The sequence below is a fragment of the Acomys minous genome (genome assembly GCF_964271855.1).
Source record: "Acomys minous genome assembly, chromosome: 2".
Lineage (NCBI taxonomy): Eukaryota > Metazoa > Chordata > Mammalia > Rodentia > Muridae > Acomys > Acomys minous.
The window spans coordinates 65,483,799-65,509,916 of record NC_140484.1 but is presented as its reverse complement, the minus strand read 5'-3'; the positions used below and the strand labels follow the sequence as shown (position 1 = coordinate 65,509,916).

Here is a 26,118-nt window from a genome sequence, read left to right as displayed (position 1 = left end):
CACAGAATGAGTTACCCATTCAAGTTGCTCGTTATTTGTCATCATTGACTTGAAAGCTTTATTTTATTTTATTTTAAATCAGAGGGAGTCAGATCCCCCCAGAGCTGCAGCTACAAGTTGCTGTGATCTACCCAACATGGGGACTAGGAACAGACCCTGGATCCTCTGAAAGAGCAGCAAATGCTCTGAACATCAGCACTGTACGGCATCTCCAGTTCTTGAAATACCTATTTTTAAAATGTTTATTTAAAAAAAAATCAAATGTATCCTCAAAGTGAGATAAGCTGCATATATTTGACAGAATTTCTCTTATTCTTTCTTTCTTTCCTTTCTTTCTTTTTTTCCTTCCTTCTTTCTTTCTTTTTTTCTTACTCTTTTTTCTTTTTTGACTACATCTCAGGTAGTCTAGGTTGGCTTCAAACTTACTGCTCAGTGGAAGATGATTTTGAAGTTCTGGCCCCCCTGCCTCTGATCTCTGAGTGCTGGGCATATAAGCAAGTACTACATATGACACCCAGCTTATGCAGTGCTAAGACTCAGAAGCCATGTTTCATGCATGCCACGTGGGGAGTCAGTCTATCCATTGAGCCACATGCCCAGCCCCAGAATGGTTTATGTAAGGTATAAAAGAACTAGAACCTTCTGAAGGCGGTCACAGACTGAGCTGTCTCACTGGGCAGTGGGAACAGGAAACGCGCCACTTAAAAGCCACGGCAAACACCAGCTTCTGCTCACACTTGTGAAAGAAAGTTTTAGTAAACACACACGTGTGTGAGATCTCTTTCATCTTTCTATTTTAAACCAATTCTAGGCATACGTGAGCTAAGAGAAACCAGTTTCTTTGTGTTGCCACCATCCTCTTTATTTCAGCAATTCCCAGCCTGAGCTCACTGAACTGCATTTGTGTCCGTTTGTGTGGCTCTAACTTGTGTCCTTGGGAATTGGGGTTTTCATTTGTTCTCTTTTCTCTACCAGAGTGAAGAATGTTTCGGCTGTAAGAACCTGTTTCTGCTGAGCCTAATAATCAGACGGATCTCTTAAATGACTAATCATATTGAGCACTGAGCCTGGCGAATAGAAAAGAGCTTCCCAAACTCCGTTGCTCCGGAGCTTGCTCTCTGAGAGTTCTATCTCCTGTGCTGTCTGTTACACGTCACGTATGTGTGAAAGGGTTCCTGTTATTTCACAGAATCCCACAGAAGTCCTGGGGAGTTGTCCTGATCACTATGTCTTCTTTGCAGCTGGGAAACGGAGCAGAGAGACATAGCATTAAAGTGCTTTGCCAAGGTACGGCACGCGGTCTTGGGTAAAATCTGGGCTCTGTAGCGATCCTGTCTGCTTGCACTGGGGCTGCTGAAAGTTAACCGTGGGCCAGGGAGTGCATCACTGCGACACTACCTTTCTCTGTGGAACTGAAGGTTTCTGGGGGAGAGTCCGTCTTGGTCTGTTGTTGTGTACTCACTACTGAGCTCACCAGCCTCCAGGGGTTAATTCTAAGCATGTGGCCACACAGATGGCCCTGGTTAAATTCAGTCGGTCCCAAAACCAAAAGTGGGCGTGGCCGTTTGAAAGAGATTATCCCTCAGATGCTCAGGTGTTAAAACACTTAGTCCCCAGCTGCTGGTGCTGTTTCGGGAGGTTTCTGGAAAAAGTACATCACTGAGGGCAGACTTTGAGAGTTTATGGCCTCAGTCCACTTCCACTTTTACTCTCCGTGCTTCGAGTGAAAATGTGGTGCCTCAGCTTCTTTTTCTTTCCATCTGCTGCCATGCCTTTCCCAATTATGGCCTCTTATCTATGTAATTGCAAACCAAATAAAGTCTTTCTTTCATAAGTTATTTTTGGTCATGCTACACAGTAGGACAGTGACTTGTAGGGAGGAGGAGGTATCAACAGGGATGGGGGGGGGACAGAAGAGAAGGCAAGAGGAGAGAGTGGTCAGAATGTATTATTAGCATGTATGGAATCATTATAGGATAAATTATAAAACTACACATGCATACACACACACACATACACACACACACACACACACACACACACACACACACACACGTTCTGTGCCTCACATGCCTCCTACAGACCACACTGTGTACACGAGAGACCTTTATGGTTGCATCATGCCCACGATCCTTGTGCAGGTGTCCTCTCTCCCTGCACGCAACACTTTCACTCCATTTTTAACATGTGAGGCAGTAAAGGAGTTATTTTTCCCTTTGACCCCAAACCCCTTGACATAGGAAGTAAACATTACGTAAAAACAGCTCCACAGTACTAAGAAGAAAAATAAATGTGGGTGGTTCCTGGATAAGAGAAAGCAGCCAAGTCCCGGCTGAGACACCTACATGTCTACTTGACATCAACAGGCAGTAGATGCTGGGATGACGTAATTTTATAAGCCAGATCTAATGCTTCAATATAAACATTTTACACCAAAACAGAACTAAACACTCTTCAGACAGCCACAAAGCGGTCTCAAGAACAGAACAGGTCTCAAGGCACACATTAAAATATGCCAAGAAACTTCAAGGGGGAAGCGTTTCAGTGCTCGCCTTTAATGCCTGTGCAACACTGAGAGAAGGAAACTGAGGGTAACCGAGGGCAGGGCTGGGGGCATGGCTCAGTGGGGAGCAGGCTGGCTTAGCATGCAGGAGGCCCTGGGTTCAATCCACAGTACTGCATAAACTGGGCATGATGCTGCGTGGCTGTAGACCCCAGCACTCGGGAGTTCCTGGAGGCAAAAGAATCAGAAATTCAGAGTCATTCTTACCTACACAGTAAGCTTGAGGCCGGTCTGTCTTGGTGGAGAAGGGGGAGATGGGGAGGGGGTGGGATCTTTGAAAATTGCCTGTGGCTATGGCTGGAATACGCCTTTCAGAGTTTGTGTGCTGGGAACGCAATGCGGGACAGCGACGCTGGGAGGTTGGGGCCTGTGAAAGGTGTCTGTGTCATGGAAGTTCCTCCCCCACCAATAGGCCCGTTGTTGCTATTCCAGGAGAGGCTACATTATCTTCAAAAGACTATTTGTTATGAAAATGAGCTTGGCTCCTCTTGCTCCTTCTCTTGGCTTTTTGAAGGATGATGCAATGGGAAGGCTCTGACAGGGCCCTTTGACCTTGTCCTTAGCAGCCTCCAGAGCCATAAGAAATGTATATATATATTTTTTTCTTTATAAATTACCCAGTCTGTGATAGTCCAGTACAGTAGCACAAGACAGGCTAAGATAAGGTAAGAGTGCATCTCTTTTATTGGGCCTACCTATAATTACATTTAGACATGATGGAGAAGTGCTCTTCTTAGGAATACAAGCAAAGATGGGTGAAGTGAACCTGATAGACTAAAACCGATCCTCCCTGCCTGGTGTCTGGCCTTGCTTTGCCTGAACAAACTTCTTGGGACCTTGGAAAGACACATCTCAAAGCTAAGTGACTGGTGAAAAGTCCAGGCAGCATTTGACCCTAGCCACTGAGGTCACTGACCCTTACCTACAATCCTATCTTGTAAATAATCCCAACGCCATGCCTGGCCCATCTCCAAGAGATAAACAGCCATCTTCCAATCCCTATGCTCTGCAGCTGATGGAACATTTCAATGTCGAATCTTAGTTTTGATCCTTTCTCTGTGATTATTTCTCCTCATTTTCAAGTATTGAAACCAAAGCCTGATTTTTTCCCCCCAAGGTCACAGCTTGGTAAGGTTTGCTGTCCCATGTTCCAAAGGACATGGAAGGGTCTGTGGAAACAAGTGAACAAGCCCACATGTATTGAGAGCCCACCATGTGCTCTATACTAGCTGAATGGCTTCATATTTTATAACTATGACCTACTTCGATCCCCCATGGGAACTTCCTGGGGGATATTCGTAATCTCCATAAATGTTTTGGACCAAAAAAGAAGTCAAATGGCAATTTGCTCCAAGTCACGTGGGCAATGAGAAGAGGTGCAGCATCTGAACCCAGGTCAGAGGTCAAGGCTCATGCTCTCTCTTTCTTCCCACTACCCCTACCCCTCACTTTACTTCTGAGTCTCCGCTCACCCTTCACAGGAACATGGACAGGTAGAAATGTCACCATACTTTATTGGCCCCTGGGGGTGTCATTGAAAAGAACTCTGCCTCTGTAATTTGAAAGTGATATTTATGAGATTAACTAAACTAGAGTGACTATTTAAGAAAGAGAATGCTATTGATTGCTTGGTAGCTGCCCTGTAAATCGCCTTGGGACACAGATCGTCTTTGGCTCTAAACAACTAAAGAAGCCAAAGGAGTAAACACGGGACACAGCGGAAGGCGGCAGGAGAGACCCACAGGACAGCCGCCTAGGAAATACACCCCGGCCTCAGTGAGTATGAGCTCCACAGTTCTACTTTTTATGAACATCACAGCCATTAGTTTTTAGAGAAAAATCTAGGAGAGTCTTAAATTCTAACAGCTAACCACAATCATGCCATAGACGCATAAATCACCTGGATTAGCTTGCGGTGGACTTTAGTCCACAGGATATTGACGTAGGGATTGAACAAAGAGGTTTAGTGACAGAGGCAGCCCACAGGTACCGTCCTACGTGCTGAATGAATATCTTCAATTACTGACCATGATACTTGCTTTTGTTACAGATTTTACAGTTTTAAATTAAAAAAAAATCTATGCAGTCCTTTGTATTTCGAGTTTACTGAAATTGAGATCACTTTCCACCCACATAGGAGCATAGTTCTGAAAACATAAATTCCATACCACCAGTTTTCAGAGAGCAATCAAAGTACTGAGAATTTGGGCGGAGATATACAGTAGGATATTTACTGCCTTATCACTTAAAATTTCAAGGAACATATACACTAGCTGATAGGTGCATTTGGGTTACTGTTTGGGACAGAAGATTGGGTGTAGGCAACAGGACATAGTAAGATGTGTTCATGGGCATGCCTTAAAAGCCACACTTTAGCCAGGTGGTGGTAACTCACGCCTTTAACCCCAGCACTTGGGAGGCAGAGGCAGAAAGAGCTCTGTGAGCTAAAGGCCAGCCTTGTCTAAAGAGCAAATTCCAGGATAGCCAGGGCTACATTGAGAAACCCTTGTTTTGAAAAACAAACACACACACAAACAAAAAAACCTAACCAACCAAACAACAAAAAAAGCCATTCTTGTCTGGGGAGATGACTTATTCAGTAAAGCATCGACCATGCCAGGCAGGTATGAAGACCCAAGTTTACTCCTAGCACCCATGTTAGAAGCCAGGTATGTGGTATGAGCTTGTAACCCCAGCACTGCGGAGAGAGACAGGGAGGTCCCTGGAGATCCACTGGCCAGACATATAGCATACTTGAGAGACCCAGGAAAGTGAAAAGAGACCACACCCCCACCCCAACTCCATCCACCAAACAAGGTGGATATACCCCAGGAAACAGCATCCAAGGTTGATCTCTGACTTTCACATGCACACACACACACACACACACACACACACACACACACACACACACACATTTAATTTAGGTAAAACTGGCATATATTAAACCACACGTTTGCTGTATGCATTTTGGCAAACTTTGTTATATGTGTGCGCCTATGAGCTCACCATTAATATACTGAGTGGTCTCGTCACCAGGCTCCCTCCTGCTTTTTCACAATCCCTCTCTCCTGCCTCTCTTCACCTCCGGAGGCCCAAGTCTTTCTTATCATTGTAGGTCAGTCGTATTTTGTAGCATTTCTTATATTCAGGATACCATATGCACTATTTTTGTTCAGCTCTGTGTGTGTGTGTGTGTGTGTGTGTGTGTGTGTGTGTGTGTGTATGTGTGTATGTGTGTGCATGTACATGAGCATGCATGCCTGCACTTGTTTGAATGTAGATGGGCACAGGTGTGTGTGCATGTGTGTGGGTACGTGTGGACAGGTTAGCATTGGGTGTCTTTCTCAATTGCTTTCTACTTTATTTATTGATGAATCATCTCTTGCTGAATCCCAGGACTCTCTCTGGCTGGGCTACTTTAATGATGCAGCTTGCTCTGGGAGGTGGAACGATGCTCAGTCTCTGTCCCTCATGTGCTGGGACTACTGGGGGGAGGACCACTGTGTTCCCTCCCCCATCTCCTCATTTCCTTCCGAGGCAGCTTCCAGCTCCTATTGCCTTCCTTTATACCAAATAGACACATCCTGGCATCCTGCCCCCCTCCTGTCCTCGTGCCATTGTCATATACATTTCATCTGTGCACGTTATAGCTCCGACCAGGCAGCCTCACCGTCACATATGGAGTCCTTTCTTTCTCTGCTCAGGCATCTATCAAGCCAGTGCGCATTTATCACTGTGTCACTCATCATGTTGTAAGCTCAGTGATATAGTTTTATAATTGCTGTTTATGCAATTGCCTTTTAAATCAATTAACAGAAGACAACAAGAACAGATCTATTTATATTCTCTGGTAATTTATACTGTCTTTCATAATTACCTATCTAATTACCTTTACTGGTGCTTTATATTTCTTCCTATGGACTTGGGTTAGAATCTGTTCACTTTCAACCTGAAGAACTTCTTGTAACATTTCTTGGGTGCAGATTCTTCTGCACTCCGGCCCCAAGTAAAGACAGCCCTGTTGCACCCTGGTAGATACGCACACTGTAGAGCTGGGCTAGGGAGCCTGGCGAGAGGTTGGCAGTAGGCCCAGGTTCAGCTGCCCAGGATCCCACTGAGCAAACCAGGTTCTAATAAAACAAACAAACAAACAAACGAACGAACAGAAGCCACCAACTACTTCTTACTTTGCTGTGCTTTCTTACTTTCCAGTGTCCTGAATTAGTTGCTTTCGACCATTTTGTCTACTTCTGTGCTGTTGTTTTAGATTTGCTGAGAAGTCTTTTTGTTTTGTTTTGTTTTGTTTTGTTTTTGCTTTTCAAGACAATATCTCTCTGTGTTAGCCTTGGCTGTCCTGGACTCGCTTTGTAGACCAGGCTGGCCTCGAACTCACAGCGATCTGCCTGCCTCTGCCTCCCGAGTGCTGGGATTAAAGGCATATGCCACCATGCCCAGCCTGCTGAGAAGTCTTAAGTACTATTTTACTGGCGTTTTATTGGTTTTGTCTTGTTTGTTATGTTAAATATGTAGTTATGTCCTCCATTTTCCCCTTTCTTTATGATTTTAAAAAAGTTCCCACACATACTGCAATGGTTTTGTCAACTTGACAGAATCTAGGTTCACTGGTCGTGCTTGTGAGGCATTATCATGTGAATCAAGTGAATTGTGGTAGGGAGATTTGTTCACTGTGGGTGTCACTATTCCCTGGGCTGGGAATTTGGACTGTATAAAAAAAGAAAACGTGAGCTAAGCTCACTCTGTTTTGCTTCTTGACCACGGATGCAATGTGACCGCTGCCTCAAGCTCCTGCTGGTCCTACTCTCCTGCCATCGGTGGGCCAGAATAAACCCTTGCCCCTGTAAGTTGCATTTGTCAAAGTGCCCTAAGACAGCAACAGAAAAAGACACTAAGACGTAGATATTGTGTGTCCTCACATCTCCTCTATTTTTTTGTCTTCCTTCCTTTAATCTTCTCCGTCCCCACTGACTTTTGTTTTCATGTCACATACTCATAACTTATTTTATGTAGCTGTATAAAACCCAAGAATCACAACTAAGAAGAAAAAAATATTATTTTTTTGTCAGAGATATTTTGGACATAGGGTCTCATGTAGTCCAGGCTGGGCTCAGATCAAATTATAGACAGAGATGACCTACAGATTCTGACTCCCAGTCCTTCCGTGCGATTTTTTAAAAAGGAAGTCTTGGTGAGGCCAGAGGTCAGCTCAGCTGTCATTCCTTAGGAACCTTTCATCTCATTTCCTTTTTGGTTTTTTTATTTTTGTTTTTGTTTTTGTTTTTGAGACAGAGTTTCTTTGTGTAGCTCCGCTGTCCTAGAACTTGCTCTATAGACCAGGTTGGCCTAGAACTCACAGAGACCCATCTGCCTCTGCCTCTCAAATGCTGGGATTAAAGACGTGCACCATCACCATCACCACCACCGCCACCGCCACTGGCTCATCTTGTTTCCTAAGAAAGCTTTCTCACTAGCTGGAGTGCAGCTGGCCAGTTAGGCCAGTGGAGGGAGACTGAAGTTTCCTGAAGAACAGTGAGAACAGATGAGCTGAGACCAGTAGAAGAGGCCAAGAGGAAGCCTGTAGGGAGGAAAACGCTGGAATTTCCATTTGGGGTTTAAGTCTATTAGGGGAAGAACAGTGGTAAGAAAGGGAAAGGCATTTAGTCGGTTAGGGAGCTGACATATCAGCCTGAGGTGGGGTGTTCTGGTGAGCCAGGTAGGTTAATGAGGAGGAAGGCAGCTTAGAGTTAACCTGCAGAAGCCCCAGTGGACAGGCTGGGGACTGGAGACTCCGCCTCTCTGGGTAACTGCAGGAAATCAGAGTTTGAGAAGACTGTTCAAGTCTCTATGGATGGGAGATACGCCAGAATGGTGTAGCCGTGGTGAGAGTGAGGTGGGCAAAGCTGTCCATCAGTAGCCACATAAGTGGTCACACCATGAAGGTGGCAGTGTTTCTGGAGCCCTTAGCATCAGAGTCCTGACGTCCCCAACAAGTTAGGTTTGGCTAACTGTCCTCTATAAGTCAGTAAAAGGCACAGATAAGAGTGGGAAACTGAGAAAAAAAATCTATTCAGGTGTCTACACTGGGATGAGAAGAGGTTCAGAGACACCTCCCGCATGTTCATCTTCACGTTTTGGTAAGATGTTTAAGTTTAAATAGAAGACAAGACGTTGGCATCACATCTGTGCTGGTCAAAGGTGTGGTCCTACCCACCATTAACCTACCCTTGTCGTGGCTCCCAGTCCCTCCTGCAAGGAAGTCTTGACAAGTTGTCAGAACTGTGTGAAAACCCTTCCTTGGCCAGCACCAGGGTCCCAGCTTTCTCCTTTATGCTGGCATCAGAGGCCTGAGGAAATTCTAATTTCTCAAGGACCACTGTGTCAGTAGTCTGACAGCTGAAGGGAGAGGCATAAGTGTCTTCAAAATGTCCTCATCCCTGCCAGCATGGTTTCAGGGATACCAGTCAGAGGAAGCAGCGTGGGCATGGAGGGATGGTGACGCTCCACCCCAGATCTATAATTAATCATTTAATAAGAATTTAATTATTTCCCCATGGCACAAGTTAGTTGAAAACATTGAAACTCAGGACGTGTAGACGGAGATAGAAACCAAGCCTTCCTACCAAGGAAACTGCAGCTTGAAAACATCAGACTGTTGATTCAAAACTACTTTCTCACTGTGCGTTTTTATAGTCTCCTGACAGAGGACAATGACAGCCGTCAGCTCTCAAGAAGCAGACGACTTGATTTCAAGCAAGCATCTGAAACCCAGCATCGCTGAAAGATGCCCAACACTCCAAGTACCCTGCCAAATAGGTCTCCCACTCTAAAAACCATCATTTCCCGAAAGTCACTTTAATTTTCCCACCAGGACCGGTGTAAAGGGAGAGGCCAGCTGCTTCAGACATCGTGGAGAGGAAGCCACGCAGGAGGGATGACTGCAGAGTTAACTAAGGGAGCCTACAGCTCAATAGACAGAGACAAACAACTGTGCATTTCAAATGGTCAATCACAAGCTGGAACAACCTGAAAACATCAGAGGTCCGTTATGATGAAGATAATGATCTCAGGACAAAGGATATTTAATGGCTTACAAATTTAGGTACCAAATTAATATTCATCGACACCCAACCGATGGCTTTCGAGTCCTGGTTGTTTTAAGCGGTTAAGAGTATTACCTAGAACAGTGGGGACACTTTCAGAGAGAAAGCGGGAACAAATAATTCCTCGTCCATTTTAATTTCACTACAACTGCGAGACAGAGTGGCATGCTACAAATGTGAATGACACACCGAGGGTATCTTTTTTTTTTTACATTCCAGAGTATCTCACTGTTTGGGAGGAATTGTTCTCTTACTGGAATTGTTCACAAAGCAACCTATTATATGGTGAGAGGGACCCTCCAGGCACCATTGAAATTAATATGAAAGGAACAACCCAGAATGCCAAGCGCAGTGCATAAAGCGTAAGGTAGGTGGTGGGAGACAGATAAGCAGCCTGGGAGGGTTAACTTGCAGAATCCGAAGCTGCAGAAAGATTGCGTTATATAATTTACATTACAACCAGTCACGATTTCAGAATGGGTAATGAAAAGCTCATATAGTTAAGGATTGAGTCCATAAAAGCCACAAAAAGCCATGCAGCACAAGGGAGCTAAATGATGGGTAAACAGAGAAGGAAATCAGAGAGCAGGAGGAGCAGGCTGGACTTGCTTTCACAGAGTCGGCCGGTCTTGGCACCGTCACCTGCATGCTGCATGTTGCAATGTATGTCGGTCGAGGTGGGTTTGGCAACCTTCGCAAGCCTGACATTTGGGGCTCGATTGTCCTTTGTGGCGGGTGAGGGGGTGGGCGGGGTTGTTGGTACATCTTGGGATGTTTAACAGCACACCAGGTCTGAACCTCCTGAATACCAATAGCACCCACCCCCACAATGGTAACAACTAAAAACCACCTCTGATGCCACCAAGCACCCCCGGAAAGGCAACACTACCCCCTTTGCTTAAATGGAAGCAACAGCGTAAATGACTCTAGGGAGCTATTTTACCTTGTGATTATATACACATTCCCTTTTAAAGATTTAACTTTAATTTTTATTTATGTTTACGTGTGTTTGTTTGTGTGAGTGTGTCATGTGGGTGGGCATGCTTGAGGAGTCCAGAAGGTGTCAGTTCCTCAGGAGCTGGAGTTACAGGTGGCTGTGAGCTGCCATGTGGATGCTGGGAACCAAACTGAGTTTCTCTGCAGAGGCAGCAAGTGCTGTTAACCACTGAACCATTTCTCCATCCCTCGCTTTGTGATTTAAGGAAGACTAATTAATATAATGTTAACCTTGGTAAAACAAAACAAAACAAAACAAAACAAAACAAAACAAAACAAAAACCTAAACTAATCTAGAGCAGTGGTTCTCAGCTTTCTTATACAATTCCTCATGTTGTACTGACCACCAACCATAAAATCATTTTGTTGCTACTTCATAGCTGCACTTTTGCTAGTGTTATGAATTACAATGTAAATATTTGATGTACAGGATACCTGCTATGTGACCCCCAAAGTGGTTACGAACTGTAAGTTGAGAACCTCTGCCCTAGAGAGTAAACTAAACATCCATCCATTCTTCCATCCATCCATCCATCCATCCATACATACATACATACATACATACATTCTAGAAAAATCTCTTCTTACTTATGGCCCCAGCCTATCTTAAAACAACCACATAAGTGTGTGGTTTGTCCATTCACTTAACAAGCAATGTTTTGTCTCAGACTAAAATCACATGCTGGCACTCTCCTCAGACACAGTAGCAATAATAGTTTAATTGCATGCTTCACTTGGTTTCATGCAAAAAGAAAAATGAGGTTTACTTCACAATGGAAGGGAAGAAAGGAAAGTGGACAGGACTAATACTCCAGTGTCAGTCCTGTGGTCATTGGGACATCACAGGCAGAAAGAGGTTCTTTAAAAGCAAGCTACTCTTCAAGACTGCATGCTGGCTTCACGGCCATCACTGTCGCTTGGGCTCTTGTTTCCTAAGCAGAAATAGACCTAGAGCATTAATTGCACGAGGGCAGGAATGAGGGCCCAGTCATGTTCATCTTTGCATCTGTAACACCTGGCCCAGTGTCTGATCTTTAGGAATCAGTCAGCTCCTGCTCCCTGGATGAAGAATGAATGCCCGAGGGCAGAAATGCTCACATTCAAGGCCACGGGTTACAGTGTTAACTTCTTAACAAGGCCCCCTGTTATCTCTGTGCTGCAGGCATTCCGTGGTTGGCCCATAGTTGGTGGTCAATGAGTATGGAACCCTGCATGTGAGGACTCTGGCTGTGTTGCTCTGGCAACAAAAGCCACCTAGCTCCTGCCCAGGCAAGCATACTGCCTGAGTCCTTTGTCCAGGCTGCAGAGCATGGTGTGACAATTCTGTTTGCCTTCTCACAAGTGTCTCTGCATTAGAAGGACCACACTTCTCCACCAAGACCCAGAGGAAGACATACTGCATGGGAAAAATGTCCATGCATGCTTAACAGAGGATAACACCACTAAATGGTCGTGGATGATGGCACATGCAGGTTTGGGTCTTCATTGTCCCAGTCCCATTCATAGAACATTCCTGAAATAGCCATCCATATGTAGAATGTGACTTTAGTGCCATGCTGCAGTTTGGGCAAAGGCTGTGCAACTGTAATCATATAAGCCATCGAAGGGTTTGCCCTAGTCTTAAATGGCATCATCTGTCATTTTGAGACTTTTAACATCTCATCTCAAATGAAAAAATCAAGGGTGGGCCAAGAAGCAGAGTGGCTGGAGGAATGAGGAGAGCGCAGCTCCTGGGAAGGAGCAGAAGATGAGGGCCCAGCAAGTGGCATGTGCTGCTGTTGCACATTAGGCTGGCGAAATGACACTGCCCAGAAGCTACTGCAAATGGTAATGACAGGCAATAAAATACCCCCTTTAAAACTCCAGCAGAAGATCAAGGCGGTAGATTGTAGCTGTGCTGTAAAAACCAACCACTAGCAGATTAGCGCAGGCAGGGCGAGAAAACCCAACTGAAAATTACTCAATCATACCAAATGCTGCAGGGAAATGAGGCCAAGAAAGCAATCAAAATCAAATAGAAGCAAGGTGTGTTTATACCGTTCAGTGGTTCAAATTCATTGCAGAGATGGTTCAGGGGTTTCCAGCCCCCAATTTAAGTGTGTGTGTGTGTGTGTGTGTGTGTGTGTGTGTGTGGTGGGGGAGGGGTGCCCAGCAGGATGAATGAAACCGTTACTAGAAGAAAAAGTGACCCAGGATCTGTGTCCATTCTACCGCCCGAAGTGGTCTTCTTACATGAAGAACCCCGGTCCTCTCTGAGAATTCCAAGACATCCTCATAAAACGCAGCATACATTGTGCGATTTCGTTAAGCTTGGTTCTGCAACATATGTGACAGACCTCTTGAATTAATTGCATTCAATGTTTTCATTTGTAGGAGATTTCTGACTCATACAGGCAGTAATTACCTTTAATGGCATTCTCGGGTCTTTGATGATAAATTAGGCAACAGTGATAACTTGATAGCTAAGGTTGCAGTTAGTCACAGGTACCCTCAATGGCCTGTGGAAGTTACTTTTTAAAAAAAAAAAAGTTTAAACTTTACAGAGGTTAATTGCATTAAAGATCCCATACTGTTAGGACCAAGATTCAGTTCTATAAATAAACTAGCATGGCTTTCTTTTAATAATTGCTTAACTCCTCGCAAAGAGGTAGGATTACACATGCTAGTTCTTTGGCTGTGAGAGGGGAAAGGCTCAGACTTTTACTGAGCTCCACAACGTGACTTCGTCTTCCCCGTGGCCCTGTATGGTGATTATGCCCACAAAGGAAGGGAGGCAAGCGGATGGGAGGATGTGGCTTCTTCAAGAAGAGGCTTTGCTCTTTATCTCATCAATGACCAGAGAGGATTTTGTACGAATGAGATACATGCTAATGTTCTCTGGGTGAGTCAGCAGCTGGGGCTGGCTGAGGGGATGCTGGCCAGCCATTCCAAACAGTTCTCCACCCCTTCCTAAGACCCTTTCTGGACCCTGCAGTTCTAATGCAGCTGACTTCAGAGCCTAGAAAGGAATATCTGGCTCTGGCCAGCCTCTTACAGCACAGAATGATGCTGTTAAACCAAGAATCTCTCTCCTGGGTTCTCAAGAACCAGAAGGAGGAATTGTACCATATAACATGAAGTGAACTTGCCTGAGAAAGGGATGAGTGGAAAAATGGGAGGGCTGGAGGGAGACACTGCCTCACAGAGCATTTCAACCAACCCCAGGCTAACTTTGTCTCTAAAGAGCAATTGCTTCCATCAACTAAAATCTTCCCATTGTCAGTTGGGTTAGTTTTTCCAATGTCTCTGTCTTGTTCCAAGATCCCATCTAAGATGACACATCATGGCTTAGTCCCCAGGGATCTTTTGACTTCTCCCAACAGTGGCAGTGTAAGTATAAAGTTACTGTGTAATTCAAATACTGATTTCTGTACCTCCCATATCTGTTTGCAATCCTTGTTCTGAGAATCTCCTGTCTTGATGTTGTGCAAACACTGCTCCCCAATTGTCCCCCGAAATACTAATAAAGCAGCTTACAGCCAATCACTGAGTAGGGGAGAGGACAGGGCTGGACTTCCTGCCAGCCAGGGGAGGAGGAGTTAGAGGAGGAAGTAGAGGATTCAGCCACAGGAGAGGTCCAGGTGAGATCAGGAGAGAGAGAGCTGGAGCAAGGAAAGCTTTGAAATGCAAGTATCTCTAGGATGTACCCTGGGAGGAAACAAGATTAGCTTAGAGGGTTAAGAATAGAGTAATAACTGCTCAGTTACTGTGTTGTGAAACTTATTAAACAAATATAAAGGGGTCTCAATTATTTGTGTGATAGCTGGGTTGAGAGAAACTGAAAACCAAACACAGCTGTATAAAAATAACTTTTACAGTGGCAGCTTCTCATATTTTCCTTTTTTTCTTTTTTCTTTTTCTTTTTCTTTTCTTTCTTTCTTTTTTTTTTCTTTTCTTTTCTTTTTTTTTTTTTTTTTTTTTGTCTTGATTTGGACAGTGCTGAGGAGTTGAGGAGTTCTGGTCAGGTATTTTGGTAGAACATCTTTCAATTTTGTCTTGACTGATCCCTCTCTCACAGTTAGATTGGAAGCATAGGTTTGTGGGAAGACTGGGCACTAAGCGACCTCTCATTTTGTATCAAAGGTACACAGTCAGTCATTGTCACTGAATGTCCACCTATCCATGACCCCCAGGGTCATGTTGTATATAAGCACGCAGGGTTTGGGGGGGTGATTGTGATGAAGAAAGGCACACACCTTGGAGAGCTGTGAGGTAGCCTGGCAGGAGGATGCCAGAAAGAACCCAAGAAGGAACTCAGGCTTTTGCTGGGTTATTTGGAGTGGGTCTAGAGAAGCAGAGGTTTCCATGGCAATGTAATAGTGTTAGGAAGCGGGACAATTCTATGATTGGGTGTCTCAGAAAATATCACCTGTAGGGTTGAGAGACTCGTACAAATCTCACTAAAAATAAAATGTCACTGCAAAAAAGGAGCACCCGAATAGGAAACCACTGTTATAAATCTATTTCTCAGGACTGTGACAAACCGTCAGGGCCCCAGAGGTACTTTGCGAAGATAAGGGATTTGCTTAGCTCAACCTCTGAAGAACGTAGCGCGGGCTCTGCTGAGTGCTCACTGGTCGTATCACCCATGGTGAACGAGTCATGGCAAGCTGAGTGTGAAAGGAAGCAATCGCTTGGGGTGTCAGGAAGCCACAGATAGGGAGGGAGGAGCTGGGGTCTCCTTTTTTTTTAAAAAAGCTTCTGTTGTATAACTGACACCCCAAAATACATTAATTCCTCTACTAATGGTTCCCCCAAATGCTCAATCATCTCCCCCTAGACTATGCTTTTTGAAGGTCCTGCCACCTTCCAAGGTCACCATATTGGGAGGCAAGCCTTTAACACAGGAGCTCTTAGGGGATGCATTCAAGCCCCGTCATAACCACACACCTTACAAAAGCATCCCCTGTCACATAGCCTGTTAGATTAAAATCACTTGGTCATTCTGCAACATGGCCCAGAGTGAGGCAGGGGTGGATGGTTAGTATTATTGTCTTATAGGTGAACACACACACACACACACACACACACACACACACTTTTGTCTGATTTTTCCCTCCTGTTTGCTGTCAGAACCCAGCTCAACAGCCTACATGGAGAAGCACTGTCTGAGCATGCTGGGATGCAGGAAAACTTGTGTCAACCTGGATATTTCACTTCTACATAAGATGAACTTACAACTTGAACTAGATATTTGCATTTTCTTCCCCTCTAAGGATAACTGTAGCAAATCTCTGGCCAAAGGCTTGCCAATCCTTATCTCCACCAGTCTTCCTACTTATGGATGTCCACAGCTCTTAGCACTTTACTCACAGGGAGGCAAAAAGCCATCCCTGGTGAAGAAGCAACTGTCACTCATGGCTGGTTTGAGGGCTGCTTGGCGTGAGTGGCATAGTGGCTTTGTTTAGTCTCTAACTACGGCCGCCCTCGCAGGAATGAAGGTCTATAGACACCAGGGTCGCTCACTCTCTCGCTAGCAGACTAATGAAACAAGAACCCCAAGGAATTGAAGTTTCCCCAGTAATCTAACCCTAGGAGAAGGAAAAGGTTAAGTCTATATCAGTCAGAGGAGGAACTTGTCTCCAGAAAAAGGAAGTCACTGGGTTCTGACAATTGTTAGACTATTTTGGAGGAGGTGATGGAGCCAGGACAATGACAGGTCAGTAAGAGTCAGGACCACGTCCAGGCCAGGATTGCTCAGTCATATCAACTTCTTTTTTTTTTTTCTTTTCCTTTTTAAAAAAATATATTTTATTAATTTATTCATATTACATCTCAATTGTTATCCCATCCCTTGTATCCTCCCGTTCTTCCCTTATTCCCCTCCCCTATGACTGTGACTGAGGGGAGCTCCTCCCCCTGTATATGCTCATAGGGTATCAAATATCTTTTTGGTAGCCTGCTATCCTTCCTCTGAGTACCGCCGGGCCTCCCCATCCAGGGGATGTGGTCAAATATGGGGCACCAGAGTTCGTGTGAAAGTCAGAGCCCACTCTCCACCCTATCAACTTCTTAATCTCTATTTAAACCCCAACCTCATGTCAGAACCCCAAACATAGCCTGGAGAGCAGGCATCGTCACTGGATATTTGTTCCTCTTCCCAAGGCAGCCACGCTGACCAAACCTCCTTCCTCTGTTTTTCACTATTCCTTGTTGCTTTCACGGCTTGACGAGGATGAATAGTTCAGCCTTGCTTGTTAGGTATCAAGGCCTGGGTTCCGACCCTAACAAATTTTGTAGCATGGCCTGTCAAAATTAGGAAGTGCTTAGTCTCATTTTGTCACAGTTTCAGAACAAATTTTTTTTCTTCTTTTAGTTTTTTGAGACAAGGTTTCCCTGTGTAGCCCTGGCTGTCCTGGACTCACTTTGTAGACCAGGCTGGCCTCAAACTCACAGCAATCCGTCTGCCTCTGCCTCCCGAGTGCTGGGATTAAGGAGTGCACCAACCACTGCCCAGCCAGAACAACTTTTAAGTTTGGCTTGCTGGGAAACTGGCTGTGCCTTTTTAAGAAAATAAGCTAGGCTAGATGTCAGAGCCAGGCCAGCCTCAGAATGTGAGGGACTCTGAGTACTCCGTGAGGCCCTTCCCCACCCCACAGGCTGTTTTGTAAAGCAGTCATAGGTACCGGGCACAGGATTTGCCCCGCACTTCCTTGCAGCACTCTTTCTGATTCCTTCTCAAGTTAGCCTTTTGAGTCAGGCTTGGAAAGGCCCCAAACAGGTCTGGCATGTGGTCAGCTGCAGTGTCCTTGGGGAGCTCCGTGGCCTCTGGCTGTCTGGCCTCCTCTCTGGGTTACTTGTTCCAGCAGCAAGCATGGGAAAGAATTTCAGGTTAAGAGAGTGCAAAGCAGAGTTAAAGTTTGTTAAAATAAGAAAGATAAAAGAAGAATAGGGCCTGGTCAAGAGCGTGTGTGTGTGTGTGTGTGTGTGTGTGTGTGTGTGTGTGTGTGTGTGTGTATGTCTCTCTCTCAAAGGGGAATCAGAAACAGGTAGTTTTGAAGTAGACATGGGTACCATTTGCTTGGCTCTCTGGCGACACCTCTAAGGGTTATGAAGCCACTTTTTATTTTTCTTCATTTTTGACAAGTGAGATTATAGGCTCCAGAGGTGCCTTCAATAGGATTAAATCTGATCAGAACCAGGAGCCATGGAGCTGCAGGGGCGCAGGACTCCCCCTTTCCCTGTAGGTGAGGTTTCTGGTTTCTGAGATTCCTAGAAAATATCAGGCTTGCAGGTAAGAAGGGATGAAGGCCTTTAGCGCTTGTTACTTGTGTTGGGATTTTTGGTGCTCTGCTTCAGGGGCTTTAGCTAGACTCCTGGAGCATTCATTGTACGGGCATTAATGACTTTCTGGGCTCCTCTGCCCTCTGCAGCAGACGCAGCCTGTCTTCTAGGCTCCGGCTGGCTCAACTCCACTGCTGCTGCTGTTGTTCTCGGTGCTCATGCCATGGTACAGGCGTCTCCAAAATGCCTGGGTCTTCTGTTGCAGCTGGGATGCACTTTCACCAATCGCCTCCCATAGGCTCTCTACATGGTGCCAAGCCTTCTCATTTTCTGCATGACCCCTTCAGTCCTGGGCCTTTCATTGCCGCAGAGACTGCACCTGCACCAATGCCCTCTCGTGGACTCTCACAGTGCCAAGCGTCAGCATCTCTCCTTGAAAACCAATGCCACCCAGATGACTGTCACATTACCAAGTTCTGCTGCCAACATCAGGTCCAACCTTGGCCGCCTCTGACACACAGCTTCTCTTGTGCTGACTCTGGGGAAACACTTCCCAGAAGATTTCACCTCAGTGATGCTGATCTTTTCTTAATCGCTGCTAATTTCTCAGCTCCAGCTGACCAGCGTTCAGTAGCCCAACACAGCAAAGTTTTCACTTTATTAGTTCAGGTACCTTGTCAACCGCAGCTGATTCTTCATCCCAGCCAACCAGAACCACAGGATCTTAATTCAGAATAACAAGTGACCATGATAGGGTCTTTAAACATCCCTCTGAAATGTCACAAGCCAGGCCTCCATCTTCTGCGCTGCCCTCAACAGTCTCTTCTTCCAAGTTCCCACAGAACAGCTCACCAGGCACTGAACACTCAATGGCTTTTATTGCATAGTGATCCAAAATTCATCCACAGTCCTCCCCAAAACAACAATGTCAGGTCTGTTGTGACGATAGCCCACATACAGTCCTTGTCCCGACTTGTCTTAGTTAGGGTTACTATTGCTGTAAGGAAACACTGTGACCAAAAAGCAAATTGGAGAGGGAAGGGCTTATTGGGTGGGATAATACTTCCACTAGGAGAGAAACTCAAATAGGGCAGGGTAGGAACTTGGAGACAGGAGTTGATGCAGAGCCATGGACTGGGGCTGCTTACTGGCTTGCTCCGCCTGCCTTCTTATAGAAGCCAGGACCACCATCCCAGAGGCAGCACTACCCACAATGGGCTGCATTTTCCCCTGTCAATCATTAATTAAGAAAATTCCCCTACAGGCTGGCTCACAGCTCAATCTTTTTGGAGGCATTTTTTCCAACCCTCCTCTCAGATGACTATAGCTTGTATCAAGTTCATATAAACCTAGCCAGCACACTGGGACAGAGGTGGCAAGCACTGTCTCCATGTGAGACAGACAGCAGTTAAAGTGGCCGGAAGCCAGGTGGTTTCACAGTGGCACATGTGTTTGGAGACTATCCGAGCAAGACTTTGTGTCCTGTCTCCATCGGTGATGACCATCACCATGTGACTATGAGGTCACCTAAGCTACCAGTGTTCAGCATCTTTTTCTACAGAATGGAGACAGGTGGATAAAGCACGTAAAATTCCCTCTCTGACCATTAAGTGACAAGGACAGAGGTTTCCTACGCAGTCCAAAGCCCACCCGTGGTGAATCAGTTCTGAAGAAGATAGACAGAGGGCCTCAGGGTCTGAACTGTAAATGACAGCTTTATCATCAATATGGCTATTTCCTTAAGAACAGACTCAGGAAGATGGCATGTCTGTTTTGATAAACTGAACTCTAGGGTGTTCTGCGCACTGTCTTCAGAAAGGGGGTCTTTCTGTATGGATCAAGAGCCTATTGGAGCAGGGATCCATGTGCCCGCCTGGACCCATGTGTGCCTTCGGAGTTTACTAGTTATCTTTCTTGTTCTGACAAAAGCAATTTAATGAAGGAAGGGTCTGTTTGGGCTCTCCCTTTGAGGGTGCAGTTCATCATGGTGAGATAGACACGGCAACAGGGGCTGGAAGCAGCTGGCCATATTACATCATCAGTCAGGAAGCCACGGTCAATGAATGCTGATGTTCAACTTGCCTTTGCCTTTTCCTCTTTATCCAGTCCCTGACCCTAACACAAAGCATTCAAGATAGGTATACTCAAATGTAGAAGCTCCCTCATAGACACACCCAGGGAGATTTGTCTCCTTGGTGATTCTAGACCCTGTTGGGTTGTCAGTAAGCCCCATCACAGGGATCTTGGGTGCCTGCCCTGCTCTAGAGGAGAGCTAAGCTTGAAAGCCAAGGGCTCATCTGTGTATTTGTTTGAATGACACACACTCTACCCCACGTATCAGGAGAAGCCCACTGATAGATGGAATGTGGGCTCTCTGGCCCTGCTGGTGATCTGAAGAAAATAGGTTGCCCTTTAAAAAGAAGGAAGAAGAAGAAGAAAAAGAAGAAGGAAAAACACCGGGAGCTTTTCTTCTGCACCAGTAAGATAGAGTTCTTTCATGCCAGCAGTCAGCTTCTATACCACAAGGATTCTCCTGTGTGGAAAATCAATGAAGACAATGAATGAGACGCAATCCCATCGAGAGGTTCTTACTAAGTGATTAAATGTTTCAAAGCCCAAAGACATGCACGCTTCGGGGAGACAGATCTGCACGAACATATGTAAACGGAATTAATGCTCAAGTAATTTTCTAGTTATTTAGCACAAATATGTGTGTTTATTAGTAGCACCATAATTTATGTTTCAACATTCATCCCCATTTTTTTTTCCAGAATGAAACCTTTAATCTGCTTTTCTGACACAGTTTGAAAACAGACATGAGAGTCCTTTTGAACCCGTCTTAAGCTTTTGTGAAGAGGCTTCGGGGACATTTGGTTTGGGGTAAGATGGGATGATCTCTGAGGTCTCTATCTGATAAAGGAGGCATGTGGTTTTCCAAATTCAGAATTTTCTAGAAAGTAAGAAGGTTACATTTCTGTTTTTGCTACCTAGACACTGGAACATAAATAGGGGTTTCAGGGTGCTTATCAGAAAGGTCCTTTGAATTATAGGACCTCCTGGAGGAGGGGGCTGAAGATTGGAACAAAAAAATCTACTCACTCCAGATGGGGCACCCACAGTGATAAAAGAATGATTGCTCCCACATCTAGTTTGGGCTATTGACGAGTTTATTGGGAGAGAGGTTTCCCAGGAGCATGAGGGTGATCCTGAAACCATTGCATCATTGAAAACTCTCATGGCAGCATGAGTGATGATGACATTTAGACGATGATGACGTTATCACAGCTTCATAGATGGCATTTCCCTTTGAGCCAACCTTCAGCCTCCTGTGTGTATTCTAGCTCCTTCAGGCACCACATGCAGCTGGCGCAGGTTCTCACACAGGGAGGAAGCGCTGGTGAGTCTGATGACCTTCCCACCCTCTCTTATGAGGGGATGGCAAGAACCCAAACTTGCAAAGGGTCTCGTGTGGGAAATCCCAGCAGGTCTCATTAAGATGGCTATGCCCCAATAAGGGGACACGGCTAGAAGGTCATGGCTGCCTTTCCGCATGTCCACCTGGATCGGCTTTGTATATAGCCAAAATGATGGTTAGCATCTGCTCTCCTTGATGAAATGTGAGGCCACTTTCTTGGTCAGTCTGCATCCTGCCTCACTGTTGCAAGTTTTGTGTCCTGTGTATCACTCCCAGGCTGCAATCACGTTGCCACAGCCTCAAAATGATGGTGTTCCAGATGCTTTCCAAGGTTTTCCCCCCAATCTTTCAGTGCTGTGTGACTTTTCCTGGAGAGATGCCTACTTGCTCCAGATAGAGCATTAGTTATAGATCAAAGAAAGAGTTCTATAAAAGCCCAGCTTGATGAATAAATGAGTGTATTAGGCATACTTAGGGGAGTATGGGTAAGAAGTTACAGGACCAAGGACATTTTTTTTTGTATCACCAAAAAAGTCCACCCAACATGAGTGATGACTTACACGTAACCTGGCAGGTCAGAGAGTCTCCTCTGCAGCCCTTACTGTCTTGGAGGAGGGATGTGAATTTTGTAATTTTCAGTGACTTCCTGAAACTTCAAAGTTTACTTTCAGGGTCTCAAAAAGCCTCTCTCCGAGATGGAAATATTTCTGTTTGGAGGATATTGCTACATAACATCCATACAGGAGAAAAATGTCCATGGCTAACTGCTTTACTGCCCCTTCCTTATTACACTCACTAGGAGAGGACAGCACAAACACTCAACAAGTCAGTGAGGACAGAGAAATTGCTCTGAGCTTCTTTGTCCTTTGACTGAGAAAGGAAACTTGGATTTGAATTCCAGTCTGCCACTTACTCTAACTAGCCGAAAATTGTTTGCTTTGAGCAAAGACAGGGCTAGACTCCACAACTTATTTTTGTGGATGTCACCACAATTTAGTGATTGTTCTCTACTTGGTTCATTCTGAGGCTTGAATTTAGCACAACAATGGAAATCAATGAAATAAACTTATCGGAACAGATGGCATAATTGATTCTTGAAGGCTTTGAGTAGAGGACTGGCCATTCATCCTGAGTCATGTGTATATATTGGACAAATTTAACCTAAAATCAAATGTTTTTCTTTACTATAGGACTAAAATTGAGGTTTACATTCCTCTATCTGTTAAGTAAGAAGAACTAGGAAAGGAGAGATCCTAGAGAATGTGGAAGGATCCTATAGGTTATAGGCATTAGGAGCATCTCTGTTCCCAGACCCCGTGCAGAAGATGCTTTTCTGGTCTCCACTTAGCAAGAGCATCATCATAAGTAGTCACATTCTCAAGGAAATTAACCAGTCAAAATTCCCACAAAGCTTAAGAGCAACAGTGGGGCAACAAAGCACAAATGATACGATCATGGATATGCAGAATTAAGGGAGAAAAGAGGAGGCAAAATAAACCCCATGGCAGAATGTATCATCAGTCTATTATAAACAAGAAGCATTGGCTTTGCAGAAAAATAAAGTCCTAAGACAGAAGGAAGAAATTAGAGAGGAGTAAACAAGATGCAGAAAGAAAGAAACGAAAGATGAGGAGCATGACAATGGATGAAGAGAGAAGATGACAGCAACTGAAACACAAATCACCAAGGCCCTGAGCAGAGAGCTCACTGACAAAGGAAAAAGAAAAGTACAATCAATGTGAATATTTGTGAAAACCCTCACGTCTTCCTTATCCAATTCAGTGAAACCAAGCTCATGTGGTGCCATGAATAAGAATGGACCCATGGGCCTATCTGTTTAGATACTTGGGTCCCAGTTGGGAAGGATTAGGAGGCGTGGCCTATCTGAAGAAAGTATGTCGGGGCAGGGCAGTCTTTAAGGTTTCTAAACCTCCTATAATCACCAGTGCATTCTTTGACTACTGCTTGCTGTTAGACAGATGAGAGTTCAACTGTCATGCTTGTGCTCCGCCATCATGGACTCTAATGTTCTGGAATAAGTAGTCCAAATAAATACTTTTTTTTTTCATGAGTTGTGTTGGCCATGGTGTTTTATCACAGCAATAGAAAAATAACTAATACAGATTGACATCAGAAAGTCATGATCTAACAAGGATGTTAGTGTTCCCCTTGGGGATTTCCAAGCTCATCCCCTGACAAGGATGGACAAAGAATTAAATAACCTGAAAAGACAGAAGACCAAACCATAAAGAAAAAGAAAAAGAAAAAGAAAAGAAAAGCTCTATCCATTTGGCATGGGGCTGGCCTGTAGACTAGGGATCTGGTAAAACAATAGTGTCTTGAATATTTTTAGGGCCCTTGGGTTTTCCTCTTTCCTATATCGGTCCTGTTTAGAAACCCACCCCTGTGTCTTCCCACCTTTCTTCTCCAAATGGAAGCCACTGTGTCAGAGAGCTCATTTATATTTTCTTTGTCTATGTTCCTATAACTCTTCTTCAGTATCTTGGGAAATCCACCAAACTGGAGAGATATAGAGGGGATTGGAGAGATGGCTCAGTGGTTAAAAGTATTGGCTGTTCTTTCTTGCAAATAAATAGAGTTTGGTTCTCAGCACCCACATCAGACTGCTCACAACTGCCCATAACCCCAACCTCAGGGGACCTGATGCCCTCTTCTGGCCTCTGTAGGGACAGATAGACAGATAGACAGACAGACACACACACACACACATACACACACACACACACACAGAGAGAGAGAGAGAGAGAGAGAGAGAGAGAGAGAGACTGACTGACAGACGGACAGACAGATGGACAGTCAGACAGACACACCCACATTCACCCACACTTGAAATTCTTGAAAAAAGTGAAACAAGAAATACTTCATGCTTAGAAGACTGGATAAGTCTCTGAGAAAAATTAAACCAGCCTCAGAATCTAGCTGAAGGGGACATATTTAATACAGGCTTCTTACATGTAGCCAAATGGTCACTTATATATAATGACAGCACAAAAACAGTCACAAATGGGCAAGGACTAAAGAGATGCATTCCCATCTGATGTGGGACAGGAAAGGCTGTTTAAGTAGGAAAACCATTGAAAGAATCAGTGCTTAATGTGTTGAGAAAGTTAATCTAAACAGTAAAGCTACACCACTGGTAGTTGCATTAGTAAAGACTGAATATGAGTGTATGTGCAAAATCTAGAAAATTCTCATGACAAGGTTAATAAATTTAAAATAATAGAACTGGTGGGCTGCAGAGCTGTTAAGAGCACTTGCTGCCCTTGTAGACCTGAATTTGGTTCCCAGCACCCACATCAGGTGGGTCACAACCATCTACACTTGCAATTATAGGGTGTAGAATCTGACTCCCCTGGCCTCTTTGGGCACCTCCATTGAATTTCCCACACCACCTACTAGATATACACAATTAAAAATAATATAAATCTTTAAAAAACAAAACAAAACAAGTCCTTTCCTACCAGTAACTGCCTTAAATATAAATTCATCCACCAAAAGCAGAGAATAGCTGAATAGAGTTATTTTTTTAAAGTTAGCTACAAAGGAAGAAAAACGAACTTGTCACAAAGAGAAGATAAATGCCTGATTAAAAAATAAAATAAAACCATATTAACATATTAACCTCACCCGAAGGCTCAGGGCGTTGCAGGAGAGGGCTGAAGGGTTAGAGGAGCCGGGAGAACAGGGACTCTGCTGTGAGACTGTGTCTTCTCTGAGTGTCACAAGCTACGGCTGTCAGGTCTAGACAACGTGATTGTCTACACCCGAGTGTGAGCAGGAGAAGGATGACGCCAATGAGCACTCGAAGTGGACCAGGAGAAAGGCGCACGTGCAGCCCAGGCCTCCACAGATACCACAGCTAAGCAGAGCTGAGAGGAGGAGCAAGAGCCTTCCCAGGGAAGAGCACACCAGGTGGTTGACTAATACCAAACAGCCAACCCTGAAAAATATATGGATAAGTAACATTACACAGATTAAGCAGGGTGTGTATATAAGAATATGTAAACACACCCAGCTTAATCTTGGCCTCTCTCTCTCTTTCTGTCTCTCTGTCTCTGTCTCTCTCTCTCTCCCTCTCTCTATCTCTCTGTCTCTGTCTCTGTCTCTCCCCCTTCTCTATATGTGTGTATATATGCCAAGAATCTTGTTTTCTTTTTACATAGCCATATCTATTTCTATGTATAAATGTTTATATATGTAATTAATGAAAAAAAGAGACCAAGAATTTGAAAGAAAAAGGGAGAGTTTATAGGGAAGAAAAGGAAGGGAGAAATGATGTAATCAAACTATAGTCTCAAAATTTAAAAAGTAATAAAGGTCTGGGAATATATGTATATCTGTATATACATATATATAACATATACTAGTTAAAGGAAACTAGAACATATAAATATAAATTAAGGTATGAAAAATAAAAATAATCTGAATAAAGGCATTGTAAGTATCCTCAGGTGGTTCTCCTCCTGACTGGCAAGTAGGGATTTCAGTTCACTATTTAATGTTGCAATGATGGCCATTAGGTAGAACTAAAACAGAGTAGATACTTTCTATTTGCCCCTGGGGAAAATCAAGAAGCAGAACATTCAAAGTTGTATTGAAATGAAAAAGAAACAAGAAAATTCCAAGGAAGATTAAAAAAAAAAAAACTAACCCAAAAAATATGAAATAAGATTATAAAATTGAGATGAAACATGACTATTTTATATATAAATGAAGAGGTCAAAAAAGTTAAGTTCTAT

At 44.3% G+C, this 26,118-nt stretch overlaps 1 protein-coding gene across 1 annotated transcript in view; it reads right to left on the bottom strand.

The window, feature by feature from the left end:
- Positions 1–2,600: 2,600 nt before the first annotated feature.
- The window catches only part of LOC311581619 (uncharacterized protein), a 39,150-nt gene continuing 15,632 nt past the window's right edge, over positions 2,601–26,118 (bottom strand). Inside the window, exon 4 of the mRNA XM_084754058.1 lies at positions 2,601–2,731. Within this exon, the coding sequence (XP_084610184.1) occupies positions 2,664–2,731 (68 nt within the window). The 3' untranslated portion in view covers positions 2,601–2,663. The remainder of the gene's footprint in view (positions 2,732–26,118) is intronic.